Source organism: Leptidea sinapis, chromosome 5, assembly GCF_905404315.1.
Source record: "Leptidea sinapis chromosome 5, ilLepSina1.1, whole genome shotgun sequence".
In the NCBI taxonomy this organism is placed as follows: domain Eukaryota; kingdom Metazoa; phylum Arthropoda; class Insecta; order Lepidoptera; family Pieridae; genus Leptidea; species Leptidea sinapis.
The window spans coordinates 2,509,306-2,525,280 of NC_066269.1; the positions used below are offsets into that span (position 1 = coordinate 2,509,306).

The following is a 15,975-nucleotide window of genomic DNA, read 5'->3' on the forward strand; positions in this document are numbered from 1 at the left end:
AGAAGTATACTATAACACAATTAATTTACGTTTAAGGACGTTGTTAGGGTTGTCAACTTTTTCTGTAAGAAATAAAGTATGTCTTATGTTAGGGAGGGTAAATAATGAGAAAAGGTTTATTAAAAAAATTATCATAATATAATGTATCTTTTTCAAAACATGCCACATTGAAGTGAAGCAGTAATGTGTAAGCATTAGTGTGTTTCGGTCTGAAGGGCGCCGTACCTAGTGAAATTACTGGGCAAATGAGACTTAGCATCTTATGTCTCAAGGTGACGAGCTCAATTGTAGTGCCGCTCAGAATTTTTGAGTTTTTCAAGAATCCTGAGCGGCACTGCATTGTAATGGGCAGGATGTATCAATTACCATCAGCTGAACGTGCTGCTCGTCTCGTCCCTTATTTTCATTTAAATTCAAAATTCAAATATTTTTATTCAAAATAGGATGTGACATCACTTATTGAAAGTCAAAAAACTACCACCCATTCCAAAATGAATGCATCAGACCTGAGAAGAATGGGCGCAACAAACTCAATTAAAAAAAAATGTATTCTTGCAGGGTCACTCCCAACCGTACAAAACAGTGAACGCGAAAGCGCTCGAAGACTCGCAAGTGATAAAGCTACCGATGCGAGCTTTCCAGGAGGTCTTCAAAGAATATCCAGATATCTTCGTTCGAGTCATACAGGTAACAAATTAACCTCTTCGAAAACTACGATCCTTTAAATACCTATTATATTTCGTGGCTTTTAGTTCCGGTAAAGCCTTCTTACAAAGAAAGGTCTTCTTCAAAATAATAATAATAAATACTTTATATCTAAATGATCGGACAGCCTGGGAATAGATTATGATTATTTTATAGCGATAGAAATGACTGTACAATATTGTATATTTTTATTGAAAAGAGCGCAAAAAAAATAATGCTGGGAGAGTTTCTTGCGCCGCTTCTTCTCTCTCAGAGCGCCATTTGCTTCCGAAGCGGTTGTAGTATCTAGTAGTTATTAGAAATGACATCAAAAAGAATTCTAAAGGAATCAATTTTGAGAAAATAAATGCCTTTTGCGCCTTTTTATATTCATTTCTTTACACTCACTGCAAATAACTTAAATTAATAATAATAGTTAAATATTTACATGGTATTATTTATTCCCCCTTCTGTTTACTCATAAGCTACTGAGCAGCTTTATTGATTGCCCCAAATTGCTAAATATTTTTTCCTAAGATTATAATTTAATCTAATTTAATAATGTTGTAATTGGTAAATTAATGTAACTGTGTACCTACTTTAATACCTTTATTACTAAAAAAATGTTTACTTCTCAATTTATTCTGTACTAGCTGACCCGGCAAACGTTGTTTTGCCATATAAATTATATTTAGTGTTTGACCGTTTTTTCTCAGACTTACTTTTCAAAGCCGACAACCACGACCACGAAAAAGTCTTTTCATTTTTCGGTTTAATATAATATAGCAACAATATTTTTATAAATTATAACCTATCTGTTATTCTGGTGTGTAAACTATATCATTGTAATGTTTCATCAAAATCTATTCAGTAGTTTTTGCGTTAAAGAAGTACAAACATACATCCAGACATACAAACTTTCACATTTATAATATTAGTAGGATAATACTTAAAAAAATGTGTTTATTTGTAAATAATCTTTACTTTTAATTTGACTACGAGACATTTTGTAGCTTATAGCTTTACATTCATAGTTTTTAAAATTTGAATTGTTTTTTTTAGTACAGTATTGCTTTATTTTAAAAAAAATAACCTTTTGTACGTGTTTATTTCCATGCTGTAACTGCCTGTTAATGTTTATATTATGTACCCTTATCACCTGAGTCTACTTTCATGATAATGTTTCACTTGTTCTAGTTCTGTTGGCGGTTCATAACTAAATAATTAATAAAAAATCCTCTTTTTACACGCTTTTTATTAGATTCACCTATATGTAATATACGTTTGTTTGTAACCGACTCATTTGGGCGCGATTTTGACCCACTTTAAACGGCCAGATTTCGTTCAAACTTCGTAGATTTATCGAGTACCGATGACAATACAGTAATTTGGTAAAATTTTTCCATTTTTCAATTTGCATTATCAGATTCTTGTTAATTTATATTATAATTGTCATCTATCGTTGATAAGGCAGGAAATGATGTTATTTTCTATTTTTTAGTAGGGCTTTCTATAAAAAGCGTGTTTTCTAGGTTTTTTTTAACTATTTATATGAATACAAGCTGTGTTAACAGTACATGTATGATTTCAGATTATAATGGTGCGTTTACAACGTGTGACGTTTACCGCACTGCATCAGTATCTCGGCCTCAGCGCCGAGCTGGTCAATCCGGTGAGTGTTTATATATACTGATATAACTATTTCACATCACATTCACATATTGTCTAACTAGCAGATAGACTCAGCTCTGCGGCATACGCCGATAGAAAGATTAGAGAGTACACGAACGCTAGATTAGTGTACTTCAGTTATTTTCACAGCATCATGACGTACGGTATTTTACAGGTTATAGACAGTCTCTAAAAGAAAAATTTAAAGAAATAAATATTATGACTGTTCATTGTCAGTACATTTTTGTAAATTTAATATACATTCACTAAAATCATCACCTTTTCGTACTAAATAGCGATTTTCATTATTATAACATTAGAAAAAAGGGATTGCTTGTTACTAATTCTAGTAGGCTTCATAAGATACTTAATAGCTTTATGGGTGAATGTATACACTTTTATAATAAAGTCCCACTCACTGTTCAGGCATTATCTATAAATAAATCCTACTCTCCACAGCTGAATATTTAAGTGATCGGACAGCCTGGGACTAGATTATGATTATTTTATAGCCATAACAATGACAGTACAATGCTGGGAGAGTTACTTGCGCTGCTACTTCTCTCTCAGAGCGCCATTTGTTCCCGAAGCGGTGGTAGTGTTAGAAGTGTCATCTAAAATAATTCTAAAGGGATCAATTTTATAAAATAAATACCTTTTATACCATTAAAATTGCCATTCTAAAAAGCAACATTTACTACCGCTTGAGAAACGACGTATGATCTCTGACATTGCGTTCTTCTTGAAAATAGCTCAAAAGAAGGTTGATTGTCCAGATCTTCTTTCGACAATTTCATTGAGAACTTCGTCAACTGCACTACGCTATAGCCGTTTATTGTATGTACCTCAATCATCTACTAACTACCGGGGCAATAGTTATATCTAGCGAGCTAGCTCCACCTGTAATATACTAAGCAGTTAAATAATTAATTTGGATATTTTTAATACAACTGTCAAAGCAATGAAACAATGTATCATGAAAACATTTTTTTAATCCTAACCTGTAAATATCAAGTGTGCTTATTATTAGATTATAATTTTACATGTTTACTCTTTATAATTTTGCTTCTTACTACTTCTATTGTCTATTAGTGAATATCTGTAATTAGCTCTAAGTTTTTATTGTATTTTTATTTTGTGTAAATAGTTGTGTTGATATTCCTTGAAATAAATAAATAAATAAATGAATATCAGGGTCGTGAGCGCCGGCGCACCACAAACGTCCCGACGATGTCACCGGGCAAGACCAGCAAATCATTCCCTGAGGGACCTGGGCCCACCCTTCACCAGTCGCCGCAGCACAGCGAGCGAAACTTGCAAGAACATATGGTACGTTGGATCTCCGGCGCTGTTTCAAATATAAACAATTTTAAAGAGCATTATAACAATCTTGGCATCAATAGAAATATGATTGTGTATTATATAATTATGGATATATCGCAGGTGGCAGAAATGAAGTCGATTGACAATCTACCGTATAATTATAATATCATTAGTGAAATAAATTGTAACATCACCGCTTTGACAATATACCTATGACATATACACAATGTCGTTCTATATATTTAGATAAATCACATAAAATAAATAAAAATAAGTCATATAAAAACAAAGCCGACTTATGGGACATGCCACAAATTACACTATACTAAGTCTCGACTGCTATATCTATATACATTGAAGCATTACTCCAGTTGTTTAAGATATTCTTGGTGAATGAGCAGCAATGTAAAACATGCAACCTGATTCGAACAGTGACAGTTGAGAAAAGTGTGCTTACTTTGTCTTTAAGCACACTTTTTCCGTTCCGCTATCAGACTGCGAATAATATGCCCTTATATTGTATAGAACGTCATTGTGTATATATAAATATGTAGGTATACTTTCTTATGCCAAACGAAAGAGACATCACTCAAAAACAACAAACTGCTTATAATGTTTATTCATGTAATGTAATAAGGGTTCACTAAGTTGTGTTTCCATTATGTAAGCTACGTGGCTAAATGTATAAGTTTCGCTTCTTTATATTTGAATAGTTAACATGTTATTCAAATAGTCATCTACATTCCGCCACTCCATAACATGTAATATATTAACAGCAAGAGAGCAGCATGCCGTCCTCTTCCCCCATACACATTCAGGGCAGGAGACAGAGACAGGACATGCCTGACGTCACCTCCAACACACCGCAGGTATGGTCATTGTTTCATTTCACATTGTGAATACTTCACATAGCCTGTTATTGTAAAATGGTATAAAATAGATGGGTACTAACAACCTGGCGAAACTCTCTAAGAAAAAAACGATTCACTCGATTGTATGAAACGTGCAGTCATTGATAAATTGACAGATGACGGCTATAATCTTGTAAAAAACAGAAATCCACTACGTTTTAAGTAACTATCCGCTTTCAAACTTAGCCGGATTATACTTCGTCGCCATATTGTAATTACTCTTTCAAACTTTATATGTCAAATCTCACTGCACGTTGCATACTAATCTAAATTTTAATTTTTACATAGGCTGTTCCGCCGCTAATTACGTAGTATTTACGTGTCTTTGGGTATTAACTTCACAGTTTCACCATTTTTTTAAATTCTGATTCGTCGCTACGATTGTGAAATAGGAAGCAGTAGCTATTACAGGTTTGACATAAGATCGATTGTTAATTTTGACCAAACTGTGGGCCTACTATGAACTGTTCCTATTCAATTGACGACCTAAAATGAAATGCTTTGCTATTTCATAGCCGACCGTCAGAGCGATCGAGAGAGCGAATTTAGGTTGACGTCAAATCAAGTCGGAAATTGAATCGTAAACTATGTTCGTTAATTCATTCGTACCATGAGGTAATATTTCTACCTAAACTGAATTGCTTATGTGTCAAAGTGAGTGATTCAAAAAAAGTTGCTACTTTCGTAGCGGGAAGTGAATGGTTTTGTAAATAACTTAAAAAAAATTATAACATACAATAATCCAGGTAATTCAGTTGAATATTAAGTGTTTTTATGTGTTCATGTAAAAAGTAGAGCTATTTTTTTATTTTAAATCTCTGATGAATTTTTGAGTTCATGAAAAATTATAACGAATTAAAAAAACACTGCGAAAAAAAGAAGTATAACATGGGAACAATTAATTTCGAACATGAAGAATTTATAAAGCGATATCGGTTGTCTAAACAATTTAGAACTGGGTAATGAGCTAAGACTTTTATTCGTATTACCTACCAATTATCTTACCAAAGTTACACGTTAAAATCTTTCAAATACTAACACGTACTTAGTGTTCTTTCCATAATAGTTTGAGATATTTTATCTTAATAAAAATCGCAACAACAACAATCGCCTCCTGTCAAATCAAATATAAATGGTCAGTGGAGGTGCATTCTTAACTCGTCTTAATCAATTTATTTTAACGTAAACGTTAGCAAACCTTTAATTTGTAATTTAAAGAACTATATATATTACTATTATTTAATAAGTACTAATAAGGGCTTAATGGTTTATGATTTGATATATAAATCACAGTTTTAAAATGTATTTGTTGTCATTTTTACGCATTACACGTCTAAAATCATTATATCATCTAGGTTTCGAAACGCAACGCATATGGTTTGAGTGAAACAGACATACTTATGCAATGACTGTTCACTGTAGAGCGTCATCTCTTTCTTACACCGCAGAGCACAGACAAACTTTTTTTGTTCATTCTTCTATAAGCGATTCAAACGCCATTTAGTAATAGGCACTACATGGTACGAATCTTAGCGATTAAGTTTAGGTACCTAGACTGAACTGCATCGGAATTGAATGGCTAATTAAAAGTTGATGGTAGGCCTTCTGATCTTATTTCGTCGATACTAAATTGCAGTTTGTGACGTCACCATTATATTGTAACCCGTCGAATCGTCCGTCATACGGTGGCGCTAGTGACCTTATCGAAAATAAATTTTACATAAAGTTCTACAGTCTTCTACAGGCAGTAGCTAGTAGTGACTGAATGAATGAAACTAGTAGAACGGATAATAGAGTAGGATGTGGTTGTGTTTATTAAATAAATAAATAAACAATTTGTTAATGTGTTTTATAGCAACAGCCGGATGTGCAGCCGACGTCGTCATTTCAACGACCAAAGGAGGGATCCTCGTTCAAGAAACCCAACACGGACAATCTAGATGAACAAGTAATATATCAGTCAACAATTCTTTCAAACATGATGCCTTAAGATTTTTTTGATATCAATTAAATTAGATTTGAAAGAGCGACATCTCATGTCAATTTCCTAATATGCAATTATTGGGGTTGAGCAGGTTATCAAGTGTAAAGTAGATCCTGTAGATGAAGCCACAACCTGAGAGTTGAACATGACATACCAAGGCTTAGGATCGTTGCGTTGGTAGCGCTCGGGCGGAACCCCAGAGGGGCGGATTCGAGTCCCGCATCGTTCATAAATTTTGATTACAAATTTCATCACTACATCAATTACATCACTACCTCCACTCAGAAACAAATGTGTTCTGATGCGCTGGGATGGAATCGATTGAAAAGCAACCTTAAAAAAGCCACAGTGATATATGAATAGCCAACAGAAATACCTATAGGCTTTATTGCACTTTACCTGCGAGATGGGTTTGAAGGGTACTGTAGCTAGTTAAACAACAAGGCTAATCTAGTTGTAATCTGGGCTAGCTGGGCTTAATAACTCTTGTGTTTTAATTATTCACTTACTTTAAAAAAAAAATAAACTCATCATATTCGTACTGGCTTCTTATGCTGGACTTTCTTGACTACGACATATATATGTACTAGAAATATAATATCGTGATTTATTTATAGGCTTTGATCAAAATAGCGACCGATGCGTTTGTGAAGGAGCTGGGCTTGGAGAATGGACAGTTGTTGGCCGGCATTGTGCAGGTCAGAGATCTGCCCGCTGGAACGTATATCATGAAAGAGGAGAGTCACAAGGTAACCAGTCAAAATATTAAACAATAAAACTTGTCAATATAAAATATGATAATCAAGAAGTTTGCTCACTGCTCATATACTGTTTGGTCGACCTGCTATATGAAATAAACCCTTGGTGTTCGATCAATGTTGCAATGACGGTGTTGAATAGTAGTGACCGCTAAAATTATATTTTCTAACTACCCTCATCTTGTCGAAGTAACGCTGTCATTTATTTTACACAACATTTTTTGGTCCATCGAGCCGGAAGTAAGGTACTAGATCCGAGGCAGGAAGAGGCGGGGAAATTTAAGGTTAGCGGTCGCTATTTTATTTGTGGCCTAATTTTGCACATTGAGATAGGGCTCAAAGAGGACTCACATTAATTCCTCAACTAAAAAGAATCAAATACAGTCCACCTAAATAATTATTTATATTGAAATACCTACGCCAGTTTTGCACAACAAGTTGGCTTTTTATGTAATTCCAAATTTTGGAAGGAATCGCAAACACTGCGTATATTAACTATTCAACAGAGATTTTAGTTTTTATTGAAGCCATGTCAATGATCTTGTCAAGTGTGTCACGTCACGGTGTCAAAAATATTATCTGCTTAAGAATTATTTTTAATATTATCAAAGAAAATATGAGACGTTTTAACTTCAAAAAGTTGCAGAGAATATTTGCTTTTTATGTTTAGTTATGTTGCTTTAAAATATATATTATGTACGGTATCTGAAAAGGTTTTTAATCTATTGTCAGCTAACTGAAGCTTATTGGAAGGTTATCCGAATGCAGTAGGCATAAAGCGCGACCTTACGCTCTGCGCCACAAAATTTTTGATTGTTTTTAGTATAATTTTATTTAAAAATTTAAATTTAATGGTTTTCTAAACATACCACAATTTCCTACCTACAGAACACCTTTCTTATAAAATATATTACATTAAATTGGTTAGTTTTAATGTAAACGACAAAAACTATTGCACTTTTTTAATCTAGCACAGTTATAACGTTAACACAATCTATTACATATAAATAATGTAACGAAAACCTTTAAAATGTGTTAATTTAAACGGATTTAAAAACAGGTCCTATTGGGATAAACGTGCGTGAAGAAAAGTATGATACCTTAAGGCCTGAATTGACCTTGAAATTCACTCTAGTTATAACCGTTTTACTCTAAATTGTCTTATTACATGTCGATATATTGAAGTAGGCGTTACTTTGCGGAAATCCATAATTATACAAATGATTTGAGTTTTCTTTAGTGTTAATTCCGCCAATATTTGTCTTTAAACAAGTCTTTTGAAAAACAAAACTTTTGAGTCTCGCCCCAGATTTTGGCGAGACAACACGTCCTGAGGATGCCTCGTGAAGAGGTGAAGCACGTGTCGAATTGTTTAAAGACAAATATTGGCGGAATTAACACTAAAGAAAACTCAAATCATTTGTATATTACATGTAGTTAAAATCATAAATTGACCTCGGAATATTTAGTTTAAACCTAAACGTTCAGTTAATATTACTTCAGTGATTCGAAAAAATTCAGAACAGAAAGATACATCGGGCGGTTGTCTTAATTTTTATTCATTAACTATTATTAATTAATAATTATATTTAGCCTTCGTTCTATTAGTACGCCCTGGTCACCCGTTCTCGCCCTATGTGCAAGGTCACTGGCATTTATTAACTTAAATTAAATTGTAAATATTCCATTCTAAATTCAATTAGTGCTATAAATGATCAATATAATAGCTTATAATTTAAATGTTAACACATTTTTTGTCGTTTCTTAAAGCTGTATTATAATGTTCCCGGTGAGCCAGAAATTATCCAGGTATTTAAGGATGTAATTATTATTTTTTCCGTTATAATTATCATATCAAGAATTTAAAGCAAGGTGTGAAAGTTTTAACGTTTTTGTAGATTTTGATGTTTACAGTTCATTTACATTTTGTTGTTTACAGTTCATTTACATTTTTGTGTTTACAGTTTATTTACAATTTGTCAATCCTACATATTACATATCATCGTTTTTAATATAAAATTGAGCGTTATGATTGTTATTACCTGTTATATTCATTGGTAGAAATGCATGGGAGTGTATTTTTGTGAAGGTTTTATGTTCTATCAATTTAATGAATTTCTCGTTTTCTTTAATGATTTTTTTGTTTTATGTGTATTGGCTTCGGTTTTTGAACTTTCGAAGTGATACTAGAATATTATTAGTGAGTGATAGTTACACTTATGGGGTGTATTAGTAAATTGTAGACTATTCCTTCTTGCGATCCGCTTTAATATCAGACAATTAAACCTAAAGACGACGCGATACTGGGTGACATGCTTTAGCATAGGTTTGGCATTGACACTGCATAGCAGCCGGCCCCGCCCTTTTCCGATGCTCAGTCTAGTAGTATGCCGTATTCTTCAGTGAGATGGTATGGAAAATGACAAACTTCCAATGTCTAGTCTCACGAAAGAAAGCATTACATTTTACAGTTAAATCATTATTCCATCACAGATAATGGAAATAAATAATTACGCAATAATAAAATATATAAAGAGCTCTCGTTGATTTCTTTTTTTCACATCCCTTTCTTTCGTAGATATATTCACATAAAATTATCTCGCTCTGTCATTGGCACGTGTAAAATAGTGATGAGACACACACTGTATACATACAAAATACGTTTTTATATGTATATTGAGATTTAACATTCGTACAGCAGAACATTGTTGTCTATCTGTTGTCCGATTGTGTGTATATTGAAGGGACGGTAATGGGTTGGCTCATCTGTAAGTATTAATGTATGAGGGTATTTAGGTATTTTGCCTACTAATTCTCTAGACCAAATTTAGCAAATGATGTTTCCGACGATAGACATCATAAATTATCAAATTGAATAAAATAATTTTGCTTCCCTAGAACAACATTGGTAAACCCCGAGAACCTCGAACATATTTTATTAATTTTCTTACTTTGTTCTTTAGGATTCCCAAGTTCCCTTATGTTTTATTATGAAAACGTGAATCATTTAATAATTGATCTAATAAGATTGATATACGCATTGCTTATTGTACAAAAAAAAAAACCGAATCAAAAACAATAAAGAAGAGTTTTTACAAAATTAATCTTAAACAACAGTTTGGGCAGCAATAAATAGCTACTCCAATGCATCTCATTTCTTTTTATATCAGTGGGGCAAACGGGCATGGGCTCCCTTGATGGTTACTGATCATTGTCTACACTATTCTCCTACAAAACTAAAGGAATTAGTTATTTATGCAATTGTTGTGTGTAATAAGGGGTATCAAAACACGAATGTGGGGTTATCTATATTGATAATAGTATCTCATGAGTGTTTTAACACCTAATTAGCAACATTGATACAAGACTTTATCTACGCCCATAATATGAATCCTCTATAAAATATTCTAAAACAGTTAGCTTGCTGCTAACATTAAAAAAGCCAGTCCTACTAACCATTACATCATCCAAACGAGTGTTGTAATATTCTATTGAATTTCTTTACAACACTCGTTTGGATGATGTAATGGTTATCAAAACATTGGGTGTTTTAATATTGGCTATAAGCTTACTGTTTTAGAAGCTTTAATAGAGGATTTAAAGCATGGGTGTAGATAAAGAAAATTACCAGTCGTTCCTCTCTTATTCTTAGTGTTTCCGGTTGCTATTATTTAGTTTGAGATGCGTTCTTTTGGAACTGATGCACTCGTAATCCTTAAACAGGCCATGGCGTTGGCAAAACAAACTCGCATTAAGATTCGTGAGACAAATAAACGGTTAGTATCATATCATTTGAAATGCCAATAATTTGGAGCGTCTTATGGTGACACTCAAGGTAGAAGGAAAGAGACCGAGAGGCCGGAGTCCCATACGGTGGTCTGACCAAATTTCCAAAGAGCTGGAGGTACCAATGAATGTTGCAATACATCAGGCAACGAAATGCAACCAATGGCGACAGCTAGTGGACAAGATCAGAAGAAGTCACGATCCTCAGCAGTGAGGGAAACGACTGAGAACATCATATAATTTTGATTACGCGCTACTGGTCAATATTTTGTAATTTCAGGACGTTGCACTAGTGTACCTATTATCTGGAGCGCTTCTGGTGTCGCAGCGGGTCGCAGAGGGAGAGGGTGAAGTCCACATGTTCACGGCATACCCAGGTAACGTTTTATTGAAGCAATCGCATATTCAGAAGATTTCGACATATAGACAATCCAGCGATTCTATGCCATTTATGTAGATATTGCTTCACTTTTCATTTATTTATGGAAAAGCAGGAGAAACGAACGTACGGGTCACTTGGTGTTAAGTGATCACCGCCGCCCACATTCTTTTGCAACACCAACAACACATGGAATCACAGGAGCGTGCCGGCCTCGAAGGAGGTGTACGCGCTTTTTTTGAAGTTACCCATACCGTATCGTCCCGTAAATACCACAGAAGGAAGCTCATTCCACAGCTTTGTACTACGTGGAAGAAAGCTACTTGAAAACCGCACTGTGGAAGACCGCCATACCTCCACTTGGTGGGAATGATATCCAAATTTGTGGCATGTCGTGCAAAAGTGGAATTCAGCGGCAGGAATCAGGTGAAACAGCTCTTCGGAACACTCCCCGTGATAAATTATTCACTACACGTCGTTAAGTGTGACACGTCCAGTGATTTATAAAATTCGCGCGTCGAATGGTCACCCTTTCGCTGAACGCCCTCTGTTAGTTTGTTAGTTATTTATTTATTATGTGAAGTCGAAAGTATACCACCAGATACACTCGCAGTATCGTATCCCAGTAAGAAAGTTGAACCCGCGATATAGTTATATCACATATAGGATAATATAGCTATGTTCCTTGTTATGGAGAAGATTAGTGTTCCATTCAATGACGTTCCATATACATATAAGGACATATCATGTGTGCTTAAAGACAATGTAAGCACACTTTTCTCCTCAGTCATGTGTCAACTGTCACTATCCAAATCGGGTTCTAAATTAAACATACGTAACCCAGACTAAATAAATGTCTCTTACATTGCCGGCAAAGTTTTCTGACGACTGAGGTTAAGAGTACAACATGTCAACCTCAGTCCTAAATCCTAACTTTAATGTTTAATAATAACGTGAATCATAGATAATACAATAGTAAAAGTGACAAGTACTCATCCCCAGGCGAGGTGGAGGGCGGTCTGGCGGTGCTCACGGGTGAGCCCAGCTTCTTCTCCATCCGCGCGAAGCACTTCTCTCGCATCGGGCTGCTGTCCAAGAGCGCCGTGTACAGCATCATGCGAGAGCGGCCCTCGCTCGTGCTGCACATCGCCAGCTCCGTGGTGCGTCGCCTCTCGCCCTTCGTGAGGCAGGTGGACTTCGCACTCGACTGGGCAAGTTACTATTCTCTTTTTTTAAACAACTACATAAAAACCTCCTTTTTTGAAGTCGGTTAAAAAAGGTTCTCAATGAACCGATTTTGATAATTATCGGTGTCAGCCAAGATAGGTTTGTAACTACATACATAGTTATAGGCCAGATGTGCTTGAGTTGCACGCGCGACGTGAGGAGGCGAGAGCGGCGGGAGGACACCGATTCCAAAAATAACAATAATCGTAACTAGAATAAGATTAATTAATTAGATTGTATAAAAATACGCAATTAATTTTAGACTGTTTCGTGCATATTATATCTATTGTTTTCGAAGTCCTTTGTTTTAATTGTTCAGTAGCAATAGCACTTTTATTGGGTATAGGGCTTTCTCCACATTCCGTATTCTAGCGCTCAACAAAGCACTGGTCAGGCTACATATGTTGTCACCTGTGGCCTGGCGCACCCCAGTATCTGAGAGCTGCTTAAATTGTCGGGAATCCAGTGCTGTGTGAACGGCTAAATCACTTGGCGTTGCATAGAGACGCCGCTTCATTGTGTTCTACCGAATTTTTTACGGGCAGTGTTCAAACTGAACGGCGAGCATTGCATGCTCTGCCCTGGGAACTCAACTACAAACCTAACATACTGTATACAATATGGATAGATAGCGCTCGATGAAAAAAGAAATTATTACATTAGCCTCATATATATTGCGACCACTAGTAATAAGTAGTCTGTCTGTCTCGCACAGGTGTTCCTGGAGTCTGGTAGAGCCGTATACAGACAGGACGAGGAGTCGGGGTCCACTTTCATCGTGTTAAGCGGAAGATTGAGATCCGTCATCACGCACCCCAATGGCAAGAAGGAGCTCGTGGGAGAGTACGGCAAGGGAGACCTGGTTGGAATTGTGAGTATTCACTGTGTCAATATTTTTTTCTGAAAACCTTAAGGAGGCAAGCGAATTAATTGCCTCACTTGATTATAAGTGAGTACAGCCGCCAGTAAACATGTGCAAATACTACTGTAAATCAGTCAGAGAAAATTTAAATAGTATTTTATCACAAACCACATCATGTTACAGATTTTACATATCTTTTAACTTTCAAATGTGTCCCTGGTTACTATTTTGCAACAATTTAACACTGCAGATCAATAATTCATTCAATTCCGAGCTAGAAATATACTCTACGCCATCCCCACTCCTCTCCACGCCTGTCTCCTCACCTCTACGATCAGTAATGTGTAAGCATATGGGCGCCGTAGCTAGTGAAATTACTGAGCAAATGAGACTTAACATCTTATGTGTCAAGGTGACGTAATAATTGTAGTCCCGCTAAGAATTTTAGAGTTTTTCAATAATCCTGAGTTGTTAATGCATGGTATTGTAATGGGCAGGGCGTATCAATTACCATCAGTTGAACGTCCTGCTCGTCTCCTCCCTTACTGTCATAAAAGAACCATTGGTGGCATTTTCATTGACTTCAGGTGGAGATGGTGACCCAGACCCGTCGAAGTACGACAGTGATGGCGGTCAGAGATTCGGAGCTGGCCAAGTTGCCCGAGGGACTGTTCAACGCGATCAAGCTGCGTTTCCCCGTTGTGGTGACTCGCCTCATCAATTTACTGGGCCATCGGATATTAGGTAATGCAAATGCTCTTTTCTAATACATTTATTTATTTAGAATTCCGAATGCGGTAATACGAGCGCGCTGTGGTCTGAAAGAGGATGTTGTGACAAGGATTGAGAAAGGAATGCTGAAATGGTTTAGTCACGTGGAGCGAATGAGTGAAGAAAGAATGACTCATCAAATATATAAGGCAAGTGTGTGTGGGCAAATCTGTCGCGGGAGATCTCGTCGACCAAATTGGGGACGTATTGAGAAAAGGAAAGGTCCGAACTACGCGCAACCGGCGATCATGTATGAAAAGAGTAATGAATTTAGAGGAGTCGCGTGAGGTTTGTGAGGATAGATATTGTCTCTGCCTACCCCTTCGGGAACAAGGCGTGAGTGTATGTATGTTTGTTATTTAGGAAATCCAAACAGATTACAATAATTTCTAACCTTAAAATCTTAATTAAATTATATTTAAATTTTATTGCAATCCTAAAGGGTCGCACATTTTGAAAGGGATTTTAAAATTCAGGCGACTTGTTGATCGTATCATTCGTTTGATTAGTTTAGTGAACTATGAATAAATCAGAGATGGCAACAGTTATAACGGTCTTTCTATATGAAATTATAATACGAGGGCGGCACTGAAAATTTCAGGAATCAAAGAAGTGACACAACATTACTATTTAAAAATGTATTTATTGCTTTTCGAAGTATTCTCCGCGAAATTTGACACATTTTTCCATTCGATGGAACCAATCATTGAAGCAACCATTCCATTCCGAAGTTGGGGTCTCCAAAATGGCCGTTTTGTAGGCGTCCACAGCTTCTTCAGGTGATGAAAATCTCTGACCACGCAATTTATTCCTTATTTTAGGGAAAGTATAGAAATCATTAGGGCTTAGGTCGGGGCTGTACGGGGGATGGTCTAATAATTCTATGTTTTCTTGCTCTAAAAACTCTTTTGTTCTGTGCGCGGTGTGAGAACTCGCATTGTTGTGATGGAGGATTATGCGGCGGTTGCAGTTCTCTTTACGGAGTTCAGAAACGACCTGTGGCAAACAAATGCTAGCATACCATTCTGCATTAACCGTTCTTTGTCCCTCAAGAGGAGTAGTCGCAACATGGCCGGTTTTGGAGACAAACGTGGCCACCATTTATTTTGCAACGCTCCGTGAACGAACAATTTTTGTTGGCTGTAATTCATTTTCGAACACCCAAACTCGTGACTGGTTTTTTGTTTCGAGTTCGTACGCGTATATCCAGGATTCGTCGCCTGATACGATGTTGTATACAGCATTTGAAGATCCTGCGTTGAATCTTTCGAGAGTTCTGACGCACCAAGTAACGCGAGCCGCTTTTTGCTCTTCACAGAGCAAATGCGGTATCCATCGGGAAAACAACTTTTTTACACCTAATTGTTCATTGCAAGATTATTTGAATTAGACTCATGCTAATGTCTAAAGTTGCCTGAATTTCGCGGTATGTCACATGTCCATCTTCTTCAATCATCTTACGCACAGCATCCACGTTTTCTTTGGTGACTGCAGTTTTTTGACGACCTTGACGGGGATCATTACTTAGCTTGACACGTCCACGTTGAAATTCAGCAAACCAGCGATAATAAAGTGGTTTTGAATGGGGCTTCATCACCAAATGCAGAAATCATCCGGTT

At 36.1% G+C, this 15,975-nt stretch overlaps 1 protein-coding gene across 3 annotated transcripts in view; it reads left to right on the forward strand.

Moving 5' to 3' along the window:
- The window catches only part of LOC126964635 (neuropathy target esterase sws), a 63,770-nt gene that overhangs the window by 19,551 nt on the left and 28,244 nt on the right, over window positions 1–15,975 (forward strand). For 2 of the 3 annotated variants that reach the window (XM_050807860.1, XM_050807862.1), the window contains exons 6-15: window positions 559–687; window positions 2,276–2,356; window positions 3,550–3,684; window positions 4,455–4,547; window positions 6,445–6,537; window positions 7,191–7,322; window positions 11,398–11,494; window positions 12,499–12,707; window positions 13,439–13,594; window positions 14,173–14,329. In XM_050807860.1, coding sequence (XP_050663817.1) covers window positions 559–687; window positions 2,276–2,356; window positions 3,550–3,684; window positions 4,455–4,547; window positions 6,445–6,537; window positions 7,191–7,322; window positions 11,398–11,494; window positions 12,499–12,707; window positions 13,439–13,594; window positions 14,173–14,329 — 1,282 coding nt within the window. Of the gene's footprint in view, window positions 1–558; window positions 688–2,275; window positions 2,357–3,549; window positions 3,685–4,454; window positions 4,548–6,444; window positions 6,538–7,190; window positions 7,323–9,101; window positions 9,141–11,397; window positions 11,495–12,498; window positions 12,708–13,438; window positions 13,595–14,172; window positions 14,330–15,975 lie in introns of all 3 variants that reach the window. The other variant, XM_050807861.1, reaches the window with a different exon arrangement.